The 27,651-nt window shown below is 42.8% G+C and overlaps 1 protein-coding gene across 1 annotated transcript; it reads right to left on the bottom strand.

Moving 5' to 3' along the window:
* Window positions 1-606: 606 nt before the first annotated feature.
* Window positions 607-26,164, bottom strand: ATP5IF1 (ATP synthase inhibitory factor subunit 1). Its single transcript, XM_085647587.1, has 3 exons — window positions 25,982-26,164; window positions 19,299-19,411; window positions 607-842 (listed from the first exon to the last, which is right to left on the bottom strand). The coding sequence occupies exons 1-3, from the start codon at window positions 26,057-26,059 to the stop codon at window positions 701-703; spliced, it is 333 nt and encodes a 110-aa protein (XP_085503713.1). The 5' UTR covers window positions 26,060-26,164; the 3' UTR covers window positions 607-700.
* Window positions 26,165-27,651: the final 1,487 nt, after the last annotated feature.

Genomic DNA, 27,651 nt, shown 5'->3' with positions numbered 1-27,651 from the left:
GACCAGTCCAAGTCCAAATCTGAAAACATACAATATCCATCCAATGCCCTCTGAATAAACCTGGAACACAATGACTGTCACAAAGGGAACTTATGGCTACTGGATTCATTTATCGTCCTTCAAAACAGAAATGGAAACCACTTCATACACCCATTCCGCATGAAGATTTAGTACATTTAATCCCTGGCCCAAGATGGCTGATTATGAAGACATTTACCTTGCGAGATGTGGGTCCACTCGAGTCCTGCAAGAGGCCTATAGATGAAGCAGATTGTAAAACCGGCCCCCTTTATAACAACGTCAGCTAACAATCATCCATACTGATTAATAGATTTCATCCAATCTGGACGGATTCTGTCACACCAAGAACAGCTGTACCCTTCCTTCTGATATTTATAGCGAGGTAAAAAAATACAACACTAATCATGGACATCGCTCTATCCTTTGAGACATAACTTAGGTCTGCACAATCTGACAGAAAGATGGGAGTAACGTGCTTTCTTTGTGACAAACATTGATGGGGTTCCATTGTGTTCACGTACATACCGCAGCAAAGGCACGCAAGCACACCAATAAAAAAATTAAAAAACGATAGCCAGACTCGTGTGCATAATGACATTGGTATTTTTAATATAAGCCTGTTTTAATAATGTACAGTAGAACCAGTGTACTCGGCCAGGCTTCAAAACAGTTTTACTACTTAGTCATCATGATCCAGCTTCTTCAACTTGGACTTATGGCGGTCAATCTCTTTGTGCAGTCGTTCAATCTCGTTCTTGTGATGATCTATTTCTTCGTGGTGATGTTTCTTCAAAAAGGCAAGCTGCTCTCTTTCTTTTTCCCTTAGAACAAAAGACAGACAGTAAAGCTTTTCAGGAATTCCTGATCCTCGAAAACAGTACTTTACAGACTCCAACCAATTAAAGACATCAGCAAATGATTTAGTTTTTGGTGCAGGGTTAATCCTACTAGTTTTGTTGCATACATTTTTAACCAGCTTCCTCAAATTTACTCTGCGACTTGTGCGTTCTAAGCATTGATAACTGAATTCCTCCATGCTGAACCCAAATCACACCAAACCTCGGCACAAACCAACTGCCAAGGGATGCCCCGCCATGCTCGTTTTCATTCAAACACAACTTAGACGTGGAGCATGTAAAATGCAGATTTCTATCAAAACATAAGCATGGATAACGCACAGTTTCCGGATGATTACTTTTAACGATGCTTCTCTGACACACGCAGCACAAATACAGCACACCCAAAAGTGCAAGCTTTCCTCGCAAACAGACAACACGAAAGCACATACTAGCTGCAGCATTTCAAGCATTCCTCATATACATTTAAAAACACACACACACACACACACACACACACACACACACTGAAGTACAAGAATCTGTGCGAACAAAACGATTACAAAGGCAACAGCAGTGCAGGTTTCGCTCATCTGATTCCACACACTGAAACGGCTGACCACCACAAGGGCGCTACGTGACAGCAAGGCATATTACAGTACTACTAGCCAATTTTGGAAGAGGAACTTGTATTAAAACTATGGGTCGTATTCAAATACTCCATGCTTCCTCCTATGAAAGAAAAGGCTTACACGGTAAGGGGTGAGCTAAGAAGGGCGCGGGAAGAATAGGTAGTCATGCGAGAACTACAAGTAATCAATTTTACTTTAGCAGACTCGCATGGTTGAACAGGACCCTTACGATGGTGCATCAGGCACTCCTCCGCACTCTCCTATACCTGTTCCTACCGCCATACTCCCGTGGAGCCCTAACTACTCTGCCACTTTTACCACCAATGACTCAATCCTCACTCTCCAGCACGCTCATAGCTTTTGTAGGTCATCAATGAGAATGGACAACAGCTTGTCCAAAGATGACACAGGCGCAGCTTCAAACTGAACTGGATAGCTGTGCACGCTTATACCTTCTACTCCACTACCTTCCTCTGTGCTTATGCCCTCTTCTCTATTGATTGCACAACCACCACACAAAGCACACCCCTTTGCCTCACTGTCACAGCCCGCATGGGGTCGGGGTAGTCTGTGACTCCTCCTGCATTGCCGCCGGCACAAACAGCAGTCAGGGTAAAGGCACCCTTCTGGTTCTGTACCAGTGGACCCATTCCAAACATGTTCAATTATCAATATGCATACAGAGCGCATTTGATATTATAAAACAAGCATTGTCACTGCCAATAGGTTTGAATAAAAAAAAAAAAAAATTATAATGCAGAGCATTACAAGTAGATAGTATGGCAATGGATATGTATGTGTGTGTGTGGAAGCAAAGAACTGTAGAATAATAATAGTGGTATAGGTTAAAAGGTCAGGTGCCAGGCCTAAAAATACATGTAGGTTAATGACTGCCATCCTCTCATCTGTGCTGCTAACAGAGAAAAAACACCATAAATTATCGAGCTGTCCAAGACAGTTTAATAACATTGCACTATCATGTGTGCGTCCCAGAAAGTTCAAGCTCATGTGGCTGGATAAATAAACTAAACCATTACAGCAGTCTGGAGTTCAAGCACCTTTTTGTGAAAGAACCCAACTTCTGCCCAATCAAAACATGTACTCTTTGCTTGTACTCCGGATGGTTCTTTCTGAAGATAATTGGCTAGAGAACGCTCTCTCTACCAGACCGTAAAAAAAAAATTAAAAGTAAATAAATAAAATAAAAATAGTACACTCTGCTGAGGGCAGGAAGTATTATGAGAAACTAGATGTGTATTTGAATATCTCCCGCTACCACGGCTTAGGTCTTTATCCATCCAGAGAAAGCTTTGGAGAAGGAAGTAAGGGACTATCTAAAAGGCATTTAAGTCAACGATATTGCACAATGGCCTTTATTTAGCCCCATGCACATTTGGAAAACGTCTTGCAGAATAATATGAAGCATAGCTGGTACTATGATCCGACTGCCCTTTCTCATAATTACTCTGCAGCATTGGGTTAAAATCAGTCAGCCGAGAGAAGGGTAAGAGTCTGCAACAAATCTCCTTACATCCAAATACCAAAATCCGCCTTCCAAAAGGTGAACACAAACTGATTCAACAGAACAAGGGGCTATATATTTGGCATGGAAGAAGTCAATGTTCTGTGTGTGTCCAGTTATGTGGATAATTATGGTGGGGGTTAAACAGGTGCCATTCTGTTGCTTACTTTTTAAGCGGCTTTCTCAAGTTTGAAAGTGGGAGAATGCTGGGAGCTAAATTTACTGTTTTAGCGCAACACTAAACTTGCCATCTCTGGTATATACGGCATGAAAAGTTTAAGTGTACACACAAATATATCAAATGTCTTGTTTATTAACCTGGATGTTAAACGTCTTAAACTCTGGGACAACCTACCCAGGCCTGCTTAAAGAATAAAGCAGCTATAAATCCTGTAAAAGCCCTCCGATCTTTACCATTTGGCTCTGTCGGCTATCTAGGTTATATAGATGTAAGGACCTTTAGGATTGTTTTCGAAATAAAGGTTTGGTGATGCAGTTACAAATGACAATTTATAAACCAGCATATGTTGTGCTATAGACGAAAGGCTGCAGCTTTTTAACTAAATTGATCCACAGCCAGAGGTAAAAATCACCTGCACGTCTGCATAATTAGTTTTAAGCCATTTCACAAATGATTTGGGCATACCGCTACATCGAAATTTCCTTTCCTGAGAACACTACTACAGTGAATAAACTAACAAGCTTTCATGCACGTAACTGACAAATCCAACTATAAAAACAGACTTGCGCTAATTTTTATCTAGACTAAGCCTTACCGTAATAGCAAACCTAACCCTACAATAACACTAAGACTAACCCTGCACTCTCACTACCCCTAATCTTAAAGCCAACATTGCTTCTAACATACCCCTATTTCAAGTCCAAACCTATTCAAACCGTAGCCACTTTGCCTAAATATACCACTACCATTATCCTAACCCTAATTATCCTCCCAATACCACCTCTTACTTGAACCATTACACCTACTTAAGTGCTGACCTCAATGTAGTGGTAATTTCGAGGTCTTAAAATAAAGAAGAACTGTTCTTTAGGAGTACCTAGTGTTCGGTTATGCAGGTTTATAGAGTGCACTATCACCCAGGATGGTATCACGGCACTGAGGAGGTGAGAGTATAGGCCCACCTAGGGCGAGTACTCAAAAAGGTAAGTCTTCAGCTTTGAGGAATTCAACAAGTGTGTGTAGTGGCACATCGTTCCATGCTTTAGGAGCATTGTCGGAGAAGGTTCGGCTACCAGATCTGGTTTTTAAAATGCATGGGATTTGTGCAAGAGTGCAGACACGCAGAGGTGTCTGGAAGGTTTGTGAAAGCAGATGCAATTGTTGATGTATGCTGGGCCAGTGTGAAGCAGTGCCTTTCTAAGTGTGGGTGAGGAGTTTGAATGGTGTTGGTTTCTGAATGGGGAGACCGTAGAGCTCCTGCAGGTGTGGGGTGTTGAGTGCGGCATAGGAGGTCGAGAGTGATTCCGGAGACCAAGTTCTGAATAGTCTGCAGCCTTCTAGAGGGTTCGGTAATTCCAGCAGAGCGGGTGTTCCTGTAATCCAGCTTGCTTGTGATGAGGACATGCATGACTTTTGCAGGTGCCGATTAGAAGCCCTTTAAAATTCTTCCTCAGCATCTTCAGGGCATGGAAGCATGTGGCTGTGATAGCACTGACTGGCAGTCATGTTGAGTTTGCTGCAGATGATGAACCAAATGTTCTTTGCGTGGTTGGTGAGGGAGGCGGGGGGGGGGGGGGGGGGGGGGGGGGGGAACGGGGGAAATGTCAGTCCCACGGAGATGTGCTCCTCCAAAGGATCACAATTTCGGTCTGGACGGTGTTCAGCTTTAGACAAGTGGTCTACATCCAGTGAGAAATTTCAGTCATGCAGGCATTGAACACTTGTTCGGAGTACTGGGCATCCTGTCTGTGGGGGGTGGGGGGGGGGGGGGGGGGGGGGGGGAGTTTCAGATCGGCATAGGATAATACACAGATCTCGTGAGAGGGATGATGCAGATTTGAGTTATCACGTAGGTGTTGAAGATGGTCGGGCTCAGGGAGTATCCTAGCGAAACTCTGCACATAAGGGCTCCGAGGTGTACGGGTCTGGCTGACTCACTAGGTCCTTCCAGTCAGGAAGGAGCAGATCCATCGGAGTGTGTCCTTTGATTCGGAGTTCATGTAGGCAATTGATTAGGATGGGGTGGGAAGCTGGACAGATGAGACAACAACCTTCACCTTCGTGTAGCTTTCTGCAGCATCAGACAAGAGTCAAGCAGATGTCATCCATGGCAGCACATAGGACAGTTTACATGCTGTGGCTGGGTTTGAAACATGACTGAGTGGTGTCAAGTAGTTGTTGGTTGTGGAGGTAGTCTGTGGTGTCCATTGATCATTTTCTCCAAGACCTTGGTAGGTAATAGTAGCAAGGAGATTGGTCCACTGTGTGAGCGTACCTGGGGGTGCAGAGATAGATTCTGCAACGAGGACAGTTGCAAGTTTCCAAGCATCGGAGAAGGTCGCAGACGATGTAAACAGGTGGGAGCATGGTGCTAATGGGTTGTAGTCTGCTGAAATAAGCATAGTGGGAGCAGGGGCCCTAATGGGGCCCCTCAGTCGATAAACATGATGGCAGCGTTTCTTCTGGGGCTATGATATGCCATGTGGTTAGTCTTGGTTCTTTGCATAAAATTGGGAGGCGTTTGGCAAGGTCTTTCCAGTCAGACGTTGTTGTAAATGGCAATGATTTTAGTGCTGACGAATTGAGAGAGATTGTTCCAGAAGTCCTGCAAGGGAGTGATTGAGTTGGAGAAGGCCAGTGTGGAAGTAAAATCTTTCACAATGGCAAGATTTTTGTTTCTGTTGGTGCTGGCTTTGATGTGGTCTGCCAGAGAAACGTTTTTTGGTGGTCTGAATCATTTTGTAGTAGCATCTCAGGGCAGATGGGAGTGTACTCTTCTCTGCATTGTCCTTGCTCAATGTCCATGTGCGCATCAATTGTTTGCAGTGGTGTTTGTCAGAGTTCCTCCCTGTACCAACAGGCCTAGGGTCTGGATCTTGTTGTATTGTGTGGTGTTCGAGCGGGGCCAGGGTTTCACCACAGGATATGATCAACTTGTTGAAATTCTTTATGAATTTGGGGGGGGGGGGGGTTGCTGTGTTTGGGTCAGTGGGTGCTGAGCGGTGTCCTAGTCAGGGCTGTTCAAGTTACAGCAAGTTGGTTGTGTGGTGGTGCGTGTGCATTGGACTGGGACATGGATGCTAAACTTGATGAGGGCATGGTCTGTCCATGGAAACGGTATGGGCCCATCAATTTGGATATTGCCCAAGTTGAAGAAAATAGGGTCCAGTAGAGGTCTGGTGACAAAGGTAGGTCCAGTCACTCATTGGGTGAGGTTCAGGCTTCCAAGGTCTTCAATAAGTGCGCAAGTTGGGGTCGGAGTGGTCTTCTAGGTCAAAGTTCAGGTCTCCAAGGTGTGTAATCAGTTCTAAGGGTTCTATAAGAATCGTTAACTATTCTAAGAGCACAAAGACTACTGGAAATCATTGTAAGGAACACAACCAGGCAACGCAACTTGAGAGATTTTCCAAGACAAGCAAATACAGAGTTGTCTCTGCAAAAAAAGAAACCAAAACTGGTCCCACGCACCCCTTCAGTTGGGCTATACACAAAAAAGCGTAGAGAAGTGACTTTTCAGTACTTGCATAGAATACAGAACAGGATGTTACAATAACAGGATTATATTAAACTAACCTGCTTTAGCATATATGAATAGAATACTTGATAAAAATGTAAATACGAGTAAAGACAAATAGAGTACAGAGAACGTAAACACCACACAAATTAATAAACACCTATCCCTGTTCTTTGCTCGATCTGCCAAATTTGTAGAACTCCCCAGCATTACTTGTTACGACTAACACAACAGGGCCTTGGCTTACTGGTACTTGGATGGGTGCAGCACCCAGGTGTGTAGACAGACTTCCTCTTTTCAATAACCGAGACAAGGTTATATAACTGGATATATTGGTTAGCTGGTGAGGTGGCACTGCAACCCTCTGCTAGGTGAGGAAACTTGGTAACACATTTTTTTTTAGACTAGGTTTGGAAGAGTGGCTTGGCAACTAATAGTGAAGAATTTCATATTAGAGGCAGAGTGTCCAGGTCCAGGGGGTGCGGAATTCCTAAAGCCCGACACCCAGGACATACTATTTGGGACCAAGGACAACACATTTTTATGTTTATTTTGTCTTTGGGACAAGTAGGCCCAACCCTCTGACCCTTTCGCTGCCAGATTACAGTACTACATTATTGAAGAGGGAAGTGCATTGTCTGCGGTTAAGGTAATATTTGTGTCCATATGTTAATGCTGTTCGAACTTGCATTTATGGTTCACTAATACAAAGCCTTTATTATTATTAGGGTGAGCACTAAGTTCAGACTGCACTATTGACAGTGGTTTCAGTATAAATGTGTACATGTTTAGAAAATTTTACAAGATGAGGCAGAGTCTATGTAATAATGCTTCCAGGATGCTCTCTGATTAGATGGAAATCTATGCAAAACCTTGAAAGCAAGATTAAGGATTATTTGCTTTCACAATAAAATTTCCATAAAAAAAAAAAAATGCAACAGGGAAAAAAAAAAACATTCTAAAACGACTGACATTTTAGGTACCATTTCTTTGAAGCATATTTTAGTAATATGCGTTTATGCAGGCTAGTATTTCCCAAAAATATACATAATGAAAAAAAAACAAAAAAAAAAAAATGTAACCAGTTACAGCTAAATTATACGAAACATGAAAATAAATAAGCATTGGCAAAGAATATAGGTAGGACATTGGTGGTCAGCCTTTTGGTTATGTCAGTGCGTAGCTTTTTTTGATATGGTTTTTGTAAAATGTTAGTCGTGGGAGCTGCTAGGCACTCGTAAACATTGGCAAAGGCTAAAAAAAAAAAAAAAAAAAAAAGTCTCAAACATCACACATCGCCACAGTATGCACTGAACAAAACTACTTTGTTCCGACATGCTCCTTGCGAAAGAACAGAATGCGGTCACTCACAGAGAAGCCAACTGAGAGATAATGAGCTAATTTTTATAAAACCAATAAGGTCTTGGTTAACGCCAGACCTAAATAGGGGCCCAATACTTGTTAAAGAAAGTCATAAACATGCACCCATAGTATAGGCCTTTGCCTTATTGCGGATTTACGGCTTTCATGAATTCATAAGAATTGACAGAAGTTGGTGGGGAAATTGTACTACCATAATTCTGATCAACTGATCAAGTAAGAGGGTACACCTAGGTAAAGGATATTGCAGCTGTCTTAATGAGAGGACAATTACATTCAAAATTTGGATGATGTCAGCCGGCCAAAAAGATAACGCACGTCTCAGGATGTGTAGTTGGGAAAGACCAGATTTAACCACCTAGGATACCTAAGCTAACAAGGATAGTGTAGATTCAATATTTGTTCCAGTTTCCCCCCCTCCCCCCCCCCCCCCCCCCCCACCCACTTTCATTGGGACTGGGCCAGTTATGAAAAGTTAAAATAAACTCCTGGGGATTAAAGGAGCATACAATCTCAGTCCCATTTCTGTTGAGATTGAGCACTTTTGCTCATGCATCACTGAACATTCATGAGACATTTGTGCAATTTGGCTGCCACAGTCAGAGGGTGGCCTTAAACTTTGATGATTTGAATACTGTCTTGAGTACAGGAAGATGGGCGGGACGCACGTCAAGTAAGCAGTTCCCAGTTTGAAATCATGTCCTTTAAAATGTGCACACAATGAGATACATCATTAGGCGCTATTGGTCTATACTACAAGTAGTAGTTAGTACAAGTTATTAGTAAGGCAATAAACCCTATAATACAGTTGACCGTACAGTCATGACTTGGAGTAATAAGGAGAAGATGTGAAAGAAATGCCTCTCTGGAGGTGAAGCCAAACTGTCCTTGTGTGTGAACTGGCTTAATGGATATGCTTGAACACTGTATAATGTATGTGATCTCACAGAAACCCCCCCCCCCCCCTCTAGTTTCAGCAACTGATAAATCAATGGAAGGCTGTTTTTGCACAGTGCTCTGTGTGTTCTGAAGAACGAAGAAGCAAACTGAACACACTGATGAAGTTCGACGGAGGGTGAGGGGGGCAGATCAGGAAAGGGTGCTTAAGACATGTGAGCAAAGTCAAAGAACATTAACTGATAAAGAGGGTGTCCCCAAAGGGGAAGCACAAAAGAAGATGGTGGCGGCAGTGGGTTCCACCTATGGACAGCCAATGCAGGCGGCCAATGAATATATGGGCAGCAATACGATGGTTTAACGAAAATTAAAGCAGCATAGCAAAAACGCCAAGAATGCAGAGCATTTGTCCCTAGGGACAAGCGGCAACAACTGAAAACGATTATTTTGCAGCATTCAAGTAGCAAGGCAATGACGAATGAAAGCACAAATGTTACACATGAAAAAGGGTCATGCCCCACTTCAGAGGCCGGTGCTGTCAAAAATATACCTTGGAATTTGAAAATGCTACAATAGGGGCATGCAGAGGGAGCAAAAGCAGGCATTGAAGCACAGAAGAATGCAGACACCCATCATTTAAAAGAAGAAAAACAGCTGTTCCAATGATAAAAAGGGGAGTCAGTTTAGGTGGCAAAAAAGGAGCAATTGAAAGAGCAAGCAAGTTTGGACAAATCATGAATTTATAGCACTTTAGGTTTTGTACCTGGTTGGTTAGAACAGGTCTAGAATGGAATTTTGAGCATTTAAAATTCAAATACAAGCAGCAATCTTGTAAAGAAAGCAGATACATGCTATTCTGAAGGAATAAATGAAAATATTACTGGACAGGTATTGGGCTCCCTGCCCCTACATCTTCCGGTTACTGAAAACAACTTTCGGAAGGTCTAATGCTTGAGAACTGGAGGAAGCAGTAACAGTTATGCTTTGGTTAAATAACAAAAAAAAAGTTTAAAAAAAATAAATAAAAAAAATAAATAAAAGAAGTGTACAGGATACCAACTTCAACATCTAAGCGAAGTTCGAAATAACCTTTATACAGCAAAGAATCCTCAGAAAATATAGAGCACCGCTGAAGCTTTTCAGACTGTGGCTGTAGGATAAAGCATGCAATAGCCTAGCCAGTGGCCTAATACATAGGAGTGATGCATGCAAAAAGTGAAGTTATATTGGAGAGGGATCTTAAACAGCATCTCGTAAGTTATTTGGACTCCTAAAACTAAAACCTAGATAAGCTTGGAAAATAATCAGATGGATTTACTCGAGGTCCCTCAGAAACAATTTCTATGGAAATTACTTATGCCTTCCCAAACATATATATATATATATATATATATATATATATATACACACACATACACACACACATTTGTTATTAGTTGTGTAAGAAAGCAATACACAACATATTACTGGCATTATGCATAAATCATAATGGAGCATTAATGTTGTGCCTTGTGCCGCGGTAAACATTTCCACCTCAAAAGGCTTTTATAGAATATTCTGTGTCAAATCTGGCTTGACAATTGGGCAGGCCTGTTAAACTCTGTAATAACCAACACAACTTGCCCATTCCTGCTGCATCCCACAGCAGGAAGAAGTTGTGAGCATGGTAAACCAATCCCCATTGCACGGCTGAGTAGGTAAGGGTCAGATCTTTAGTGTCATTGCAAGAGGCTAGTTTGGGGGCCTCCAAGAAGTAATTTGTAGATGGCATTAGGACTCCGCTAATCCATAGACTAAAACAGGGAGGTAAGCTTCAGGAGTAAAAACAGTAGGACAACCGCCTCATTGGGGGTCTAGTATTTTGAATGTGTTCCGTATAGGCATGAAAAATTGCATCCCAATATTCCGCTATGGGAGAACTTGTGCATTCCTCTCTGCTCTATGGAAGACTGTGATTTTCTCCCCCACCCATCATATAACTTCTTCTTTCAACCAGGAGGAAGGACACATCCATAAATCTCCCCCACCCATCATATAACTTCTTCTTTCAACCAGGAGGAAGGACACATCCATAAATCTTGTTGTGGTCTTCATTTGATTTGGTCTAGGAAACAATCCCTGTAGATAGTGGACGTCTGTAAGCTCTGTGCGCTTGATGGCCTGTGCGATATCGCAATGCATCGCCCACCAGAACGACTGCACTAATGGGCAGGAACAGACTACATGCAAATCAACATGCGGTGCCCAGCATCACAGGCAAGTGACCTCAGCCGTAGGATACATCAAATGCAATCTGTTGGAGGGGGATGGGGGGGTGAGAATGGAGGATATTAGATAGACTGTGTATAAAGTGGAACGGTATGCACTATAATCGGACACTCCTGGGTATTTTACAGGGGGTAGTCGAGGAATCGCAACCATTCAGAATCATTAAACACCTGCCCCAGTGATTCTTCCATTAAGCTCTTAGCTGTGCTAATACTGTAGAAGGGTCGCGTTGGAAGGTCTTGGAAAGCCAAGTTGCATGGACTATGCCCACTGGTGTTTAATGTATAGAGAAGTGGGAGACTGTCTGGCTAAAGGATTCCAGTGCTGGAGTAGCATGCATTTAATGGTGCTGTACAGTAAGAAGCAATCTCCATGTAACCCATACTGGGTTTGCAGATCTTGGAAGGACATTAAAGCCCCATTGGAAAAGAAGTCTCCCATCGCAGTGATGCCTGCAGCTCTCCAGGGCAATAGCAACGTGTGTGTTGATGTGCCCCGTCATGTAGGGATGCCATTGAGTGAAAGAAGTGGAGTGTACAGACATTGCCATATGGCACGTAGAAAGCTGCGGTTCGGCCAATTCGGAGTAGTTTGGAACAGCTGGGAATGTGTTCCACAGTGTGGGACCACAGGGAATAAAGCGCTGTGGAGAGTGCCATCCTGAATTTGAGCATGCGATAGACAGTCTCTTTCTAGTGATATCCCGCCAACCAATATGTTACCACTGGAACTGTGCTGAGAGGTAGTAATGGAAGAAATCGGGTGCTCTCATACTTCCCACTGTCAGCAGCAGTTTCAGTTTATATAGTAATACTCTGCATCTCCCACAGCCCAATAGGAGGGAATCCAGGTTGTGGAACACCCCTGTTGGGGCGTGGGTACAACAACCTGGATTTCCTCTCAGGACCATCCCTGGGAGGTTCGCAAAGTAGTACAGGAGGTAGGGAGCATCAACATCTTTGATGCGGGTATCAGCCCCACCATCGACTGTGGGAGGCTCAAAATGGGGTGGACAAGGGAAGTGATCGCATAGCCCTACCTAAAGGCTCCGCAAGCAACTGCGGCTGGTCAATGTTGGAGATGCATCGTTCCAAGGCTTCCAACCCAGGAGGCCCTCCAATCTGGTAATCTAGAATTGCATCGTAAGAGCGAAAAGCTTCATTGATTTTGCCCGGTGTACAAACCTCTAAGTTAATGCGGTCCCCCTAGTGTGTATAGGAATCCCCAGAGTGGTGAAGGTGGATGAGCCACATGAGGAGCCCACTTGGATTATCGGCTTCCTCGTGGGCCTTAAAGGAACAGAAAGATCAATCCAGGCATACAATTAAAACAGAAAGACAGTCACATGCCTTTTTCCAGGGCATCCCTCTGCGTTCCCTCCACCAAAGAGCCCCTTTCAAGTTGAAGTAAAGATTAAGTCCCTGGAGCTCCAGATCGAGAGACTGCCTATCTTCCACGACTTGTTGGACACAATCCTCAAGTCAGAACCTTAAAAGAACTCCCACTCTGCCAGAGGGGAGGATGCTGCTGTAACGTTTTTGGTAAAGTTCCTTACAATGAAGTTCAATATAATAACCCTGAAGGGAGGGTCCTCTAACTGCTTAAGGTGTTTTGCCCCAATAGGTTACCGCTGGACACTAGGGAGGAGAAATAAGACACCAATTGATCTAATCATACATGAAGATAGTGAGCTGGGGAGAGAATTTTGTGATTTGGATATTTAGGTCTTGGTGCGTCTGTAAAATACACGGGTGTATCCATGAGTGTCGGCCCTTGGCCCTGCGGACCAACAGGGCGCTCAGGAAGGTTGGCTCTATCAAGGGAAACAAAGGACACAGTTAGAATTCCCCCTAGTATCTATGGAAAGTGACCCACCCAGCTAACCTTAAAAAAGGGAGAGTCAAAGTGAGGCAGGCCACAGACAACCAGGGTGGCCTCTTACAAACACACTACAATGGTCCTCCAGTCTCTCGTACACAAACAGGGTGCCTGGCACTTCCAGACTACATCTCTAGCATAGGATGAGAAAGTGGTAGTAATTAACTGGCCTCGCCACTTGTGCCCAAGTTGGTCTCCCTCCAGGACATCAAGCTTTGTCACAAGGAGATAGAATAGATGAGCTCCCACCCTCCTCAAATAAGCATGTTTTCTCTGGTGTTTCGTATGAGACTCAGTTCCTCTGACATTCCAAGTAATAAGAGTGCATGTGCCCCGTGCCCGGGAAAAAAAAAGGAATCCACAAAGGTCGGTGTGGCATCGTCTGCCCAGTTGACCCTGCTGCCACATGCCTGGGGAATTGGTGTAATTAATGACGTGGTGAGGTATGTAGTCAGCAAAAGGGGTTGAACTAAATACTGTGCTGGGCAGAGACCATCGGGTCCTTAGACCACTAAAAACAAGGAGACTAATGCCCACCAGTGCGTGAGGCATGAAGGGTGTCCTATGAGTGAGCAAGGGCCTCCTCTGGATATCATGGTCAGAAAGTACAACAGAAGGCACTGTACTATTGTGGCGGTTGTTTGTTCAAAAATATATCAAAGAAGACTGAAATCTCAAAGGGAGAAAGGTCCACTTTACCACCTGGTGTTATTTGCACTGGGGATTGATGGAAGAGAGCCAGTGCTCCAAAGGTTTGAAGTGAGAGTGTGCTGCCGTCAGGAGAATTTCACAAAGGGAAATCTATCACGCTATCCAGAGCCCTGGGAGGTTAGATCTAGGGGGGTATAAACAATGAAGGCGTGACAGGGCCAGCACAGTAAAACAGAGCCTGAAGGTTGAGCCGAAGAGATACTATCGTGGGTATTAGGGGTCCCTCATGAATAGAAGCACTATTTAAGACAACAGCGCATCACAATAACTAAGCACAAAGGTCTCTCAAGGGCAATTCATTAAGCTCAGTCAGAGAAACTGGCTCCAGTGTCAGCACTGGAGGGGATTTGGGGGGTGTGGTGGGCCGGCGAGTTCCCCAACACAGCTGCTGATCCAAGGGCAGTTCTGTGGCTCTCCATAGCTGGTCTCAATCTTAATGCATACACAGCACACTGCTGTCCTACCCTTCGGCACCGCAGAGACAAGAGTCTGGTTCAGGAAAAGCCAAAGTGGATGGTCACTTGTCGAGGAGCCTTCAGCCCTCGGTGTGTTAGTGGTCATGCCCATGCTTCAACAGCATCCTTGAAGAAAAGCGTTTGACTGTCCACCACCACTCACAAACGGGCCCAAATGAGCAAGGTTTATCCGAGTCCAATCGCTCACAGCGCCCTCTTGACGCCCAGGAAAGAGGCATTTGTCTCTGGACTGTGAAAGAGTAGCCCGATAAGATTAGTGCTGGGAGGAATCAGATTGGGTACCTTCGCCCTAGCACCCTGCAGAATAAAAGTTACGGTTTCGGAAATGTATGTGCTCAACAAAAAGGGCCCCCAGACAGGTGGTGGTAGGGAGGAGGAGGTAGGCGAGGGGGCAAGTGGAGGAGGGGGGGGGGGGGGGGGAACGACGCGAGCTTCTACAAACATTTGCTGATAGACCCTTGGCAGCTGCTTCTGTTCAAAGTCAGGAGTCAATTAAGCTAGTTGCATCCATCCCCTCTCTACCTTCCTGGAGACTGACCATGTGCAAGTTATTCAGCTGAGCACGACCATCTGCATCCTCGCCACTCTCATCTAAGGTCTAGACTCTATTCAGGATATCTGCAATGAGTAAGCAGCCATAGGGGCAAGGCCCTGCAGCTCCACCTCATTGGCCTACACTATACTGTAGCTTGCGCTGATCTTCACGGATGTCTCCCAGTTCCAGGGCCAAAGTGTATTTTCAGTTCCAGTGAGGATCTGGCGTTAACCTTTGGTAGGAGGTATAGTTTATTCGTAGATTCAGCCCAGGAGAGCTCGACTGCTGGGAAGGGGACAGAACCCCTCCCCCCTTAGCTCTTCTTTAGCCAAAACAGCTCCCCTGCTTTTTCCTTTTATCACCCTTTCCATTTTTCTTGAGAGCTCATCTACATGGGCTATGCTATAACGCACAGATTTCTGTATTTCAGTTGCATACTTGCGCTAGTTATGTGATTAAATACTACAATGAACATCTGTTTTGATTTAAAATTCATCTTTATCATCTGTACATTTATATGGAACTTGTGATTAATGTTTGGGGAGGAAATATGAAAAATATAAAGAAAGGTTTTACACCTAGATGCCTGGTCCTTCGTAATCATGGATCTGAATTTCCATGGTTGGCCAGCCTTTAGCCCAACTGTGGAATGCGCTCGTCCAGCTGCTCTGTGTAATCCACCCACCGGTGCCTGCTAACTGATATCACTTATCAAGGATCACACAAAGCTTTTCACTCAGGATGCTGGAATAAGTAACCTCTGATGTCAAAGTATCCTTTAGTTTTCAGACATTTGAGGATGAATGTACATCCATGGCTCCTGTTCTTTTCGGCATGTTCTTTATCTTCGGAGCTTCTATGGATTCTCTTCAATGTGGCCCATTACTGCCCATTCATAAGTTTAATATGACTGCTGCATCAAATCTCGTATACAAAAGAATACATGTCCGAGTTACGGCCTGAAAAGGTCTCCAGCAGGAACAACACTATGTACTTATTTATGTATCTCGCTCTCACGATCTCATTCCCTTCTCATCTTTTCTGTTGGCTAACCTTTATTAAATCAAAAATTTTGATTTCCTAGGCCTGCAGCAGTCAGGAAACAGGTTTAATTATTTAAGATGAAGTGGAGTCTGTTGGTGAAACAGAGTATACGCACATGCTGCAGAAATCAGCAAGTGATGTTGGGTCAGTTCGGCCTCTTATTCTTCAGGCATCGATGAGCAGGGCTTGTATATCATGGTCAGAAAGTACAAGAGAAGGCACTGTACTATTGTGGCGGTTGTTTGTTCAAAAATATATCAAAGAAGACTGAAATCTGGATTGTTCTTAGCTGTAGTGAAATATTGACTACTTCAATGCAATGTGGATTGTGTGTTGTATTCAAGGCAGATGCTGGTATCATGAGCAGGTGGAGGATAGCCAAGGGCTCTGGGAATGCAGTGGGGAGTGTCCTGGGCATATAGTCGAGGGGCTCTAGGCCACCAGATGGGTGTGGGGTGTCCAGGAAAAGCTGGGATATCCATGTTAAGCAGGGGCAGTTGGAGGAGGGCTAGAAGAGTTTATGCACTTGTATCCTGAGTTGATGAGGGTGATATAGTGGGGTGGGATATAGACTTAGTGAAATGGATTATGTATGCTCTGATGGGCACACATACATGGCAGTGAAGTGCCCTTTAGACAGTGATCTGTATACACGGGTAGCCATAGATTGGGCTATAGATGCTTAGGATTGTGGAGGGCTCCAGAAGTATAGTTTGGTGAGCTATAATTGCAGGGTGTGTGGGTTGCACGGTACATGCGTAAGATTGTGAGTTTGTTTTTATTGATGTGTCATATAAAGGGTGATCTGAAGACTGGTACCCTAGACAAAGTAGAATTTTCTGACAGCAGACAGTGACGTTATAATGACTGATGCAGGCCCAGCATTGTATTATTCTGAGGTGAACAACGTATGGGCTGTTCTGTAATTAACTTGTAAGAGCACCAGACAATAATTCAGACAGTGGTTGGATATAATAAACAGAAATTTAAATACTACAATGTATAAGGTATGCTGTACATGCTCTCCGCACTGTTACATTGTAAACATACTTAGTGGGGCTGAAAAAAGTGCTGTGGGAAGATGTAGCGCTCGAGGCACTCCCATGTTTTGAGATACGTGACCACCTTTGACTACCATTATTTTAATTGACTTTGTGTTTTACTTTACCCTAGCTTGAATGTACAACATTATTTTTCCTGCATGTGCCTTTTTTCCATGAAGATCTTTTGTGTCTTTGTAGTTTTAGAGTGGGGGCGTTTTCACAGAGGACAGCCTTGCCAGGAACAGAACGTATGGGATGTGCAAGAGAAAGAATGTACGTCTCGGTCTTGGAGTGTAGTGTTATAAGCAGTGGTGCTCAAATGTGTATTATGTTGTACATTGGGTAGTATTATGAATTTCTTACTATTGACTTTGACATACCCTCATGCCATCTTGAATTCGGACCGTCTAGCTTGACCTATACGCACAGGCAGGCCTCCAAATTACTCAAGATGTTTAGGCTATTCGCGTTCAAGGTTGTTTTGGAGATTATTTTCTGTACTGGTTGAGACATTCATAAGCTTTGTTTAGATAAGGGCTGGAACACGTGAGTGCAGAAGGAACATGAGAACTCTTGACTTTGGAATGCTTGCACAAAGAGTGTCCAACTCCAGTAAGTTTCCTTGGCGCAGAGGAAAGCCTCTCGGAAATTTTATAGTGCTTTGAGAATATAAAAATGGGGTTTGTTGACTTGGAAACTGGGGTGTTGCAGAGCCCAGCTTACTGTGGTTCTTAACCCCGGCTGTGAATCCCCAAGTCTGGAGTGGGCTAAGATGCAGTGTTTCCAGTTGGTGATGGGTTTTATATTTGATTGACATTGTGATGTGTGAGTGAATCTGGGTGCACATACAAGTCTTCAGTGGCTAGAACCGGATGTGTTCTTTTTGAGTACTGGCATTGTGATGTGCGAGTGTCTGTGAGCACATTCAAGACTTCAGTGGTTATGATCATCTGCTTAGTGTATATATCTTTCTGATTTCTTGTAGCAGACGTCCATATTATTATCTGCTTGTACTTCATTCCATGCATTTAACAACTGCATTTGCCTACTTCCAAGTGAGATATTATTGCTTGCACATACATATCTCTATGTACATTTGAATGTTGTTCATTTGACATCTGGAAAAGCCTTTTTGTTAGAGCGTGCTGCATGAATAAAACCCCATGCCTTAATCTGAAATCAGTCTTTTGATGCGTCTTTTATAAAAGTGAGATCCCTTTCCTGATGGTGGTTTTATTGCTTCGCCGTCTTTCTGCCTCCGTGTGGGAGGGCAGTATTTGATTATTTGGGAGGGTAAACCAATACAGAAGACCAACTTATGACTGAAAGGTAGCTTCCTTGCATCCTTCAGCAGGCAAATTCACCTATTGATTTAGCAGTGCAGCTGCCAAGCATTACAAAAAAAAATATATATGATCAATGTGTAGTCTCCATCGTTGCTACAGTGTATGGGAACACATGTATATCTCAGCACTGTTAATTAAATCGGCTATAGGCCTCGCATGGTAGTACAAGTGTAAGACAGTGGCACATTGACCCCTCCCCCGGGTTCTGAAATGTGTAACGTACGACATACACATATATGCAAGTGTACTGCTTAGGTTTGGTATAGAGATAATGTGGACTGGGGGTCAGCAACTGACTTTCATTTGTTTTTTTATAGATTGGATGGCTCTCCGTCAAGGCTACCTTTGGAGGGTGTCACATTTGATTTTGGTGATGGGGCATCACCAGATGCAATGTGACCTCTACCTTCCAAGTGAAACCCACTGTGTTTGATGCATATGCTTTGCTGACATTTTAATAGAGTATTTACGGCTTCGTGTCTTGCTGCCTAATCCATTCATGAAATAGAACTATGCTATTTACAAATCATGTAACCCAACATAGAATAAATACAATACTCAACATATATCTAATCTACCATACATGCCAAAGCTACATACGGTACTTGACCTACCATACCGATCTACGAAAGCTACTGACCATACTGAAACTACTCATCATACATACCCACCTTATCTACCGGCCATAAATACCACACCTATATACCATACCTCCCAAACATAACTACAATACCTTACCTAGAAAAGGTAAGCTACCAAACCTACTTATCACACCTAAGTTTACAATACATATTAAGATTCTACAGCAAGGACTTTGCGTGCAACTCAAGGAGCTTCTAGTGACGACCTAGTGTATTAGAGGGTTGCATCGGGAAGTGCATGATGCAGCTTTTGAAGGGTATGCAAATATGAATTCAACTGCATAAAATTAAAAATAATTCAATGTAAAATAAGGACTAGACCATTTGCTTTGCAAAAGCTTGCTTTTTAATAACTTAAAGTAAAATTGATTACCTGAAATATCTTTCTTCTTCTGCAGCTTGTTTTTTGCCAAAAGCACCACCAGCCTCTCGAATAGCTCCACCACCACCTCCGCCCTTGCCAGCACCTTTGCCAAGCTCTCCCAACTGGAAATAATAAAAACACATGCACTGTAATATCTGACAAAACGGTTATCGTATGTGCTTCAAAGTAATCCATTTTCAGAGGACTGCCAAGCCCGTTCAGAACAGAAATCCCACTACAATGAAACATTAATTTTAAATCTGCTAATTGAACTTCAGACTGAACCATCTAAAGAGACGCAGGCCCCACCACACAATCCTGGGCAGGTTAGTTTGCACTAAGCCATTAAAGCTTAGTACTTTAGCCAGTGGATTGGGTGTATGAATGTGGGTCTGTGGCCACTGTTCACAAGGTCAGGGGGATATGGAGACTACTTCTAGCCTGCCGGAGACTCTGGAGTCAAATTATGCATGCGGGCTCCCCAGCTTTGCTAGAAGTCAAAGACAACCGCAATTATATATTTTAAAAGGTCTTTAACAAACACCAAAAGATGTAATGCTATTATACTGAAAGGAGCCAAACATTAGCAGAGGCTAGTATTAGAAACGTAAACTGACAGTAGTACCTAACAGTTTATTATGAGCCAACAGTCCGCATTGGATTTTCTGCCGCTCTGCAAGAAACTTTAACCTACAAATCCCCTAATACTGCTCCTTATGTTAGAAAAATGAGAATGCAACCTTTGCATCTATGCCCAAAGTTCATGGGCATAGCAATCCGCCTGACCGGCATAGTATACCGTGGATTCAAAAGGTCCTCACCTAGAAACATGAGAATTTAACGCCCCATCCTGGATAACAGGCCCGAGTCATGTAATATTTGACGGAGGTAATATAAAAAAATAAAAATAAGGTGGAAGGGCCTTTCTGTGACAAGCACAATACTAGCTTTCACATAATTCTGCTGAATATGATCATGAGCAAACCTCATTGAGGGCAATTTATATATTGTGTATTCAAGCTGGAAAGAAAAAAAAAAAAAACCTTAAACAAATAAAATGTTTCACAGTATGAATTAATCCAAAAACCTTCCTGGTTCTCCTACCCAAGTAGGGAGTTTAAAAGGTCATAAATAACCTTTCATACCAAGTTGAAAAACATATCCACGGCACAAGAACAGCATCTCAGTTTTCTTCATTCCCATTTAAACAAGAAATTGCAAGGGAATATGCACTCAATATTAATTCTTACACTTCAAGTGCCTTCGTTCACAAATCACAAATTCCCATAGATGGCACCAAGTGGGGAGAAGGGAAAGAAACAAAATAAATTATTGGGGGTTCACCTCAAAGATGATTTCAACAATGGATTTTGATCCCTATAGTCCCTGCACCAACTTTATTTCCATATCAACAGATTCGAAAGGGACCAGTGAGAGAATGCCCAAAACAGAGGTGTACCGCCCATCATAGATTATCAGTTCAACCTTCGCATGAAGTCTGGTGATCCTTGCAATGACAACAGTTTAATCAAGATTTCAATCTCATTTGTCCAGCTCCCCAATATTTGCATTGTGTGCACGCAGCTGTCACTTTCTGTATGTTCAATACTCTGCCTGACACCGTTTAGTTCTGTTTAATAGTTTTAACTACTCCGTCAAATATTTTCTGGGCTAGCTGCCATGACCATGTGTGGGGGCGTCAAAATGAAAGGTAGGATACCACACAAGAGACGCCTTATTGGTCCCTCTATTGAAAGTATGTCTAACACCACTAGATGTGGCATACCTGCCAACTTTCCAGTCTTAACCCGAATGGTAAGGTACTTGCCAACATCCTAGCAATTGGGATAATGGCCGTGCTCAGTGAATTGGTGGATTGAGACCAATACAGTCTTATACCGAAACAGCACAAACGTTTAGAAGGTTTTTTTTAATGTGATGCAAGGCTGCCTCACGAAATTGGGAATCCGAGCTTTAGCAACAAACACGAAGAAGCCCTTTGATTCCTTGGATTGGGGTCATTTATTGGACATAATGAAAAATAAAAAAGCAAACACAATTGTAACAGTTTTTTATTTTTTATTTTTTTTTAAAAACACACTGAAAATCACTGCACAGACCTTTATTTTTGTGAAAGCGAATCACTACCTTGCCCCATATTCCCTTTATTTTCAATTCACTTTAAACCACTCTAACTCACCAAAAGGTGACTAGACCTTCTAGAGAAACTCACACAGGGAAATGGTCATGGTAATCCAGCAGCTGAAACAGAAATTTAGATACAACGGGAGAGTTGTTTACTGAGAAATATTTTTAGCATTTCAGGATTTTTTTTTGGGGTGGTATGAGCAAATACAATAAAACATACGCTAATTCATTAATAAGAGTGGCATTCAGCCAGGGCTCTTTACCAGTCATTCCCAGAGGAACCAACAGAATGAGAGTTACTTACCCAACTATTAGTAAACTCACACACTGGGAGACTGATGACATGTATGTACAATGCTATAATCAAATTGTGGATAATACCACATGCATCAGGACACACGGTTTCAGGATTTGAATACCAATATAACAGAAGCACAAAGGACCTACTGCTGCCAAAAAAGCTAAACATATCACCTAATGGTAGATCATAGAATGATTCACTTAATTTTTTTTCCTTTAAGTGCACCATACATCAGTTAAGTATGTTAACATAAGGCAGGATAGACAATTACAAGTGCTGGAAGAGTTTGATGGATTATCACATGCAGGAACATTCCGATAGTTACTTCTCTGGGGCATGTCCTCGAGCAGCAACAGCATAAAACCTGACTTTGAAAGATTAGTAATCTCCTTTGTTTGACTGGTACAACTATGCAAACTGCTGTCAAAACCAGGAAATCTGGTGAAATGGAAGTGTATGAAATGGTGAGAGGACACTCTAGGTAGGGTTATGTCTGAAAGACAATAGGAAACTGTGAAGGGACATGTCAACCAACAAAAACAAATAATCTATAAACACCGAGTTATCCACTGCAGTGATAACAATTTGGCATCTTATACCTGAAAGATTTAAGAAAATGTTGCCCTAATTCCACCAACCATAGTTGGAAAGGGTTCGGAATAGAAGGCACACCTATCGATGCCTTGTAGGGATGCCTTAGAGGTACCTTATTTTGGAAGGAAGCACAGACTAAAATTAAAGACATAGCATGTTCTACCATGCATAATGACCCAAGGCTTGCAGTGCTGGGCTGAACACCAAAAATATGGAAAAATATACATGAATGGAAGCTTTTTCCCTACTGTTTAAAATCAGTAGTTCTAAAAGCAAGAAACGGGGGGTGAAAGGCAGTGTGCTTTATGTGGGTAGCAAACACTAAAATCCGCAATGCCCACTGTAATAGTGCCATCATAAGATACAGGATACATGGCTTTAGAACAGTTGTCAAACTACCTTATTAAAAACAGGGATGATTTCATAATGGCATGGCTATCAGTTCCCCACCAAGTCTCCACCCTACGGTACAAGTCCAACCCACTCACCTTTCGTTTCTACACTGTTTTATAGACTAACCAAATTAGGACCCCCATAGCTTTTTGGTCCAAACTATTTCACCCTTGCTAAATGTAGATCCCATACCACAACATATATCGCTCCCGTAGATTCCTTAGATCCGGATGCTCCTAAGTTGCCCGCTGCCTCACCTCCTCACTCAGTGCATCAAAATTTACAAGGGTCATTTAAACTCCACACTTATGGGGACCTATGATTTTCTGTTGAGATAATGACTGGCCTGTGTTGCCCTTTTTAGGTCTCGCCTAAGCAGCGCGCATGCGCTGCATAGGAGGACCTTTAGCTGTCATTTGCTCTTTTTGGAAGCACATACTCGTGCTTGTGGCAGCATACACCTTGCAGGAGCGTGCAGGGGCGCGCCACAAGCACGAGTATGTGCTTCCAAAAAGAGCAGACTGCTCTCTCCAGAGCGCACACACCACTCGGGGGCTCACCTCCTACCCCCCCCTCACAATTAACTTTTGCAGCCGCGCTTGTATTTCAGTGCTTGTCCTCTCTTGCTCTTAGTAAAGGTCTGATGCGTAAAAATAAGTGTCTGGCTCCCTAGAAGGAGTATGGGTGGGCCCCAGCGGCTTAAATTAAGCACTACGTATTTTACATCGAGAAATAACTTTTTCCTCAAGAACCCCCGTTCCCTTCACCTACGACATTTTTTTTTCCAGAGAAAATTCCATTACCACCTTACAAAGTCTACTCAGTTTCCTAACAGGAGTAAATAAATCTCTTACCAATTCGGGTCAGAAAAGAATTTGTGAATACACACAAAGGTAGTTTAATGGTGATCACAAACGTTATGCTGCTGCCGCTACGGGAACGTCCACTATCACCCACAAGAGTATATCTACCTTCGTATGAGTAAATTATTTTGTTAGCGTGTACCTGGATTTCATTTAAATTACCGAGGCTGTTTTGCACTTTAAAAAAAAAGGAAATTCAGCACCTGTAAATCAGATTTTCCACAAGGTTAACGGATGAGTCTCATTCTGCTTTGTAAAGCTTGAAATTGTACTACTCTAACAACTGGTCCTCTTTGCCAGGTGTGGTACGTCTGTCTAAGCAACTACTCAGGCGATTAATTCAATGTGGAAAAGCCATGAACACAGTGAAATATTTTAACGATTCCAGATTATATTCTCATTCAGAATCATTTTTGTCTCGTAAGGATTTTGTTTTCTGTGCTATTTCGTCTCACCCTTGTCCTCGATAGGATACCTTGGGTTCACAAGCTAAATTTACCACATTTATCTGCCACCTCATTATGAGGCAGAATATTTCATATGCAAAGGTTGTACCTCAGCGCTGAGCTGCATTTAACAAACACCCAGTAAATCACTACCGAGCTCTTAAGCAAACTCCACGCTGTTAATTTTAGAAGCAATAAAGAGACAACAGGTTGGCCCTGTGTGTAATAAATAAATGCAAACAGGAAATATCTTGTGTGATTTCAGACTCGATGACCCATTACATTTTAACACTGTGTACCCATGTACTTAGTTTTACCACGGTGACGGGTCTCATTTTATCCAGTTGTTAGTTTGAGCCCAGAGCGCTTGCTGTCCAGTCACATAATGGGAAAAAGCAAACGAACGAAGCTTGCTGGTTCTGGTAGCGCTCTCCGTGATTATCTTTAGCTAACTATACAATTGTGAGCGGAATAGCAGCATTTGATTAATTACTTTTACGGCTGTCCAAAAGACAGTTTCTTTTTGGTGTTTTTGCACATGGCAGCCTAAGATGCGAGCACAGCTGTGAACGGCTTCTTTCATGAGAAAACGGTAACTTACAAATTTGTATAATATATACATTTCAGTTAATGCGTTGGTAGAGTTGTCATGTAAGTTTATCTAAAGTATTTAGATAACCTGCACTTTGAGGCAATAGTTCCATATGAAAATAAGCATTGGCATAGCAAATAGGTCTCGCATTTGGGACCTTATAAGTGTTTAGCCATTCAACAGTTGGTGTTGTTGCACCAAGAGTATTCTGCTGCATAACTAAATACTTATAAGGTCCCAAAAGCGAGACCTATTGGCTATGCCAATGCTTGTTTTGTTCTATCGTTTGTATTTTGGAAAATGCTGTGGAAATTGTTTATTGATAGCTACCAGTTTATAAGCTACATAGGAAAATACTGCAGAGAAGTGGTGAGATGTACACCCAGGCTGAGGGCACTACATTGTCATGCTAATCACAAAATGTATGATAAAATACTCTAGTGAACACTTTGAAACTTTAGCCCAAAAAGCTGGTTGGCGGAGGGGGTAAAAGGTTGAATCGGAGAGTGGAGCAATCTCTAATGCCATTGGGTATTATCAGTAGGCAGAGTTAAAATTCCACTCAATATGACGCTTTCTTTCATCCATCAAATAAAATGCAACTCCTGGACATGTTCATCTGATTAATGAAGGTGTTATGCCATCCCCCGAAGATCACTGCTGTGGAATCAGATGCTGCATACACAAATAGTTATACAGCAAGAAGCACCTTCAGGGTTTCCCAGAGAAGCAAAAGTGTACAAACACACCTTTTGCTCGGTTGTCTTGTTTGTGCTTTACTAGTAGATATGTCCAAGGCGACGCTGCAGTCAGAAAATACAATTTTGGCACGCAAGTACATAAAAAAAATACTTTCAATGCACAACTTACAACATTCATGTCTCATGGAAATATAACCATTTTGACTGGAGCCGTAGACCCATCTCAAACAGATCGAACAAAAGGTTGTGTGTATGTACATACGCATGTTTAGACCGCAAGATTATGCCGCTATCCTTCTAAACTTTGCTTTTCTGCTCCCAAATGTTGAGGTGTACTCTTTCAGCAGTTCCGATTCGTCCTCTTACATACAGCTCAACTGCAAAATGCATAATATATATAGCTCCTCCTCCACTCACAAGCCGTCAAAGCGCTTTACACTGAGCAGCACGCTACTCAAGAACCCAAGGTTAGTGGTTAATCCATAAGCAATTGTAAATATTCTAATTAGTCTTGCACTCCCATAGAATACAACTATCATATTGACCCTTTGCCCTCGCATCACTCCGGTCACACCTACACCCATGCCGTGCTACGGAACTGACACCCTCTTGGGTCCCCTTCCCTGAGCCCCGCTGGTGCCCTAAAGATCATACCTGGTCCGAGTAGGCCCGGCTCTGCATGGCCATGACTGTGCGCAACGCTGTTCTCGTCAACCTCCCTGCAGCCGCCATGCTGTTGACGCTGCTTAGATGAATGTCGATGACCTTCAGCGAGGAGGCGGGTTTCCGGGGAACGGTTGGACTCCTGGAAGTGAAATAAGAGGCGGGACCGGGCTAGGAAGGCGGACGCTGCATGGGCTTTTAGGGTGTGATTGCATTTATGGGAGTGGCTAATAGGGTGTGGAGGGAATGGGGTTGGGCTCTTTGAGCCGAGCCAGTTAAAGAGAAGGTGGGAACAGGTGTTGTGTAATATCTGGTATCTCCTTTGGATCGTGTATATTCGCTGCTCTTCGAATGCCTATGGAGAATAAACTCAGACAGAAGTAGCCGATCTCTGCTCGGATTGAGCGCGGGGCTACACGATTTCACGGAATACCAATCTGAGTCAGGCTATAAATCACCTGACGTTTCTTTAACACTGAATCCACTGCTGCACAAGAACCGACAGGAAGTAAATCGCGAGTAGTAAAGGAAACGTGAAATAAATGAAAATTGAATGCATGCACGGAGTCGGAGTGAAAGAATACATTTTGGAGGAGAAATGTGACGCTGTATGAGTGCGCAGTTTATTGCTAAATTATATAAATAAACTCTTTTTACATGGCTTTTGCATTCTAATTTCTAATAAGTATTATGTTAATCATGCTTGTCTTTTACTTGGATGGTTGGCAATGTGGGCGAGTGTGCATTGACCTCAATACACCACTGATGTGAAGCGTGCCGAGTTAAAAGTTATTTTGCAGTTTTATAAGATCAGGGTTAATAAATGGGAAGTTGTTTTTGAGCTTAGAGAGTGTGATTATAATGTGTGGCGGAGCTGTCATGATTAGGCAGGGGAAGTGCTCTATAGGTGTGATTTTGCTATGGATGGTGATCCAGCGGGTTACCAGCTAGAGACACTCACAATCCACATACTCACCTGGGCCCATAAACACACATTCACGTAAGCTGGTAAAGTGCCACAGTGGTAAATTTGTGTGATATACTTCCAATTTACTTCACCATAACATTTTCTTTAATATCTTTCTAAATCAAAAGTACTTTCCTCTGGTCAATGGACCTTTTAGTTAAGCTAGTATAAGGTGAAATGTCGTAAATTGAATATTTAAAATAACCACAGACTCAGGAAGAGTTTAAATGTTTATCTAGTTAAATTCATGTTAGCCAAAGCAAAAATACAATTCGTACACCGTTTTCTCCAAAGAAGGAAAATCAGTCTATCAAATATGTCAGTAAATCATCTAAGCAATATTATTGCAATGACAGTACCTTGAGAGGAGAAACTAGAGAGAGCAGTACAATGACATACTACACAGAATTCTAGTTACCTAGGATGGTATGGAAACCAACCCCTTGGCCAAGGAGCTGGAAGGGTACCCTGGGACAGCTCAGGTAAAGGTTTCAGGACAGGGTTCAGGGACAGGATAAATGACCTCTTCTAGATCCGACACCTGCGTCGCACCAATCTCTAACACTATCTTCCTCCTCGATTATTCCGCGATCTTCTTCTAATTCTTTGCCCTATTTTGCTCCTTGCTTCTTCCGCGATCTTCTTCTAATTAATTAGATTTTGGCACTAAGTTCTGCAATTCGATTCTTCTTCA

The sequence above is a fragment of the Triturus cristatus genome, chromosome 3_2 (assembly GCF_964204655.1).
Source record: "Triturus cristatus chromosome 3_2, aTriCri1.1, whole genome shotgun sequence".
NCBI classification, from domain to species: domain Eukaryota; kingdom Metazoa; phylum Chordata; class Amphibia; order Caudata; family Salamandridae; genus Triturus; species Triturus cristatus.
The sequence above is the reverse complement of the archived record's forward strand: the minus strand, read 5'-3'. Positions and strand labels throughout refer to the sequence as shown.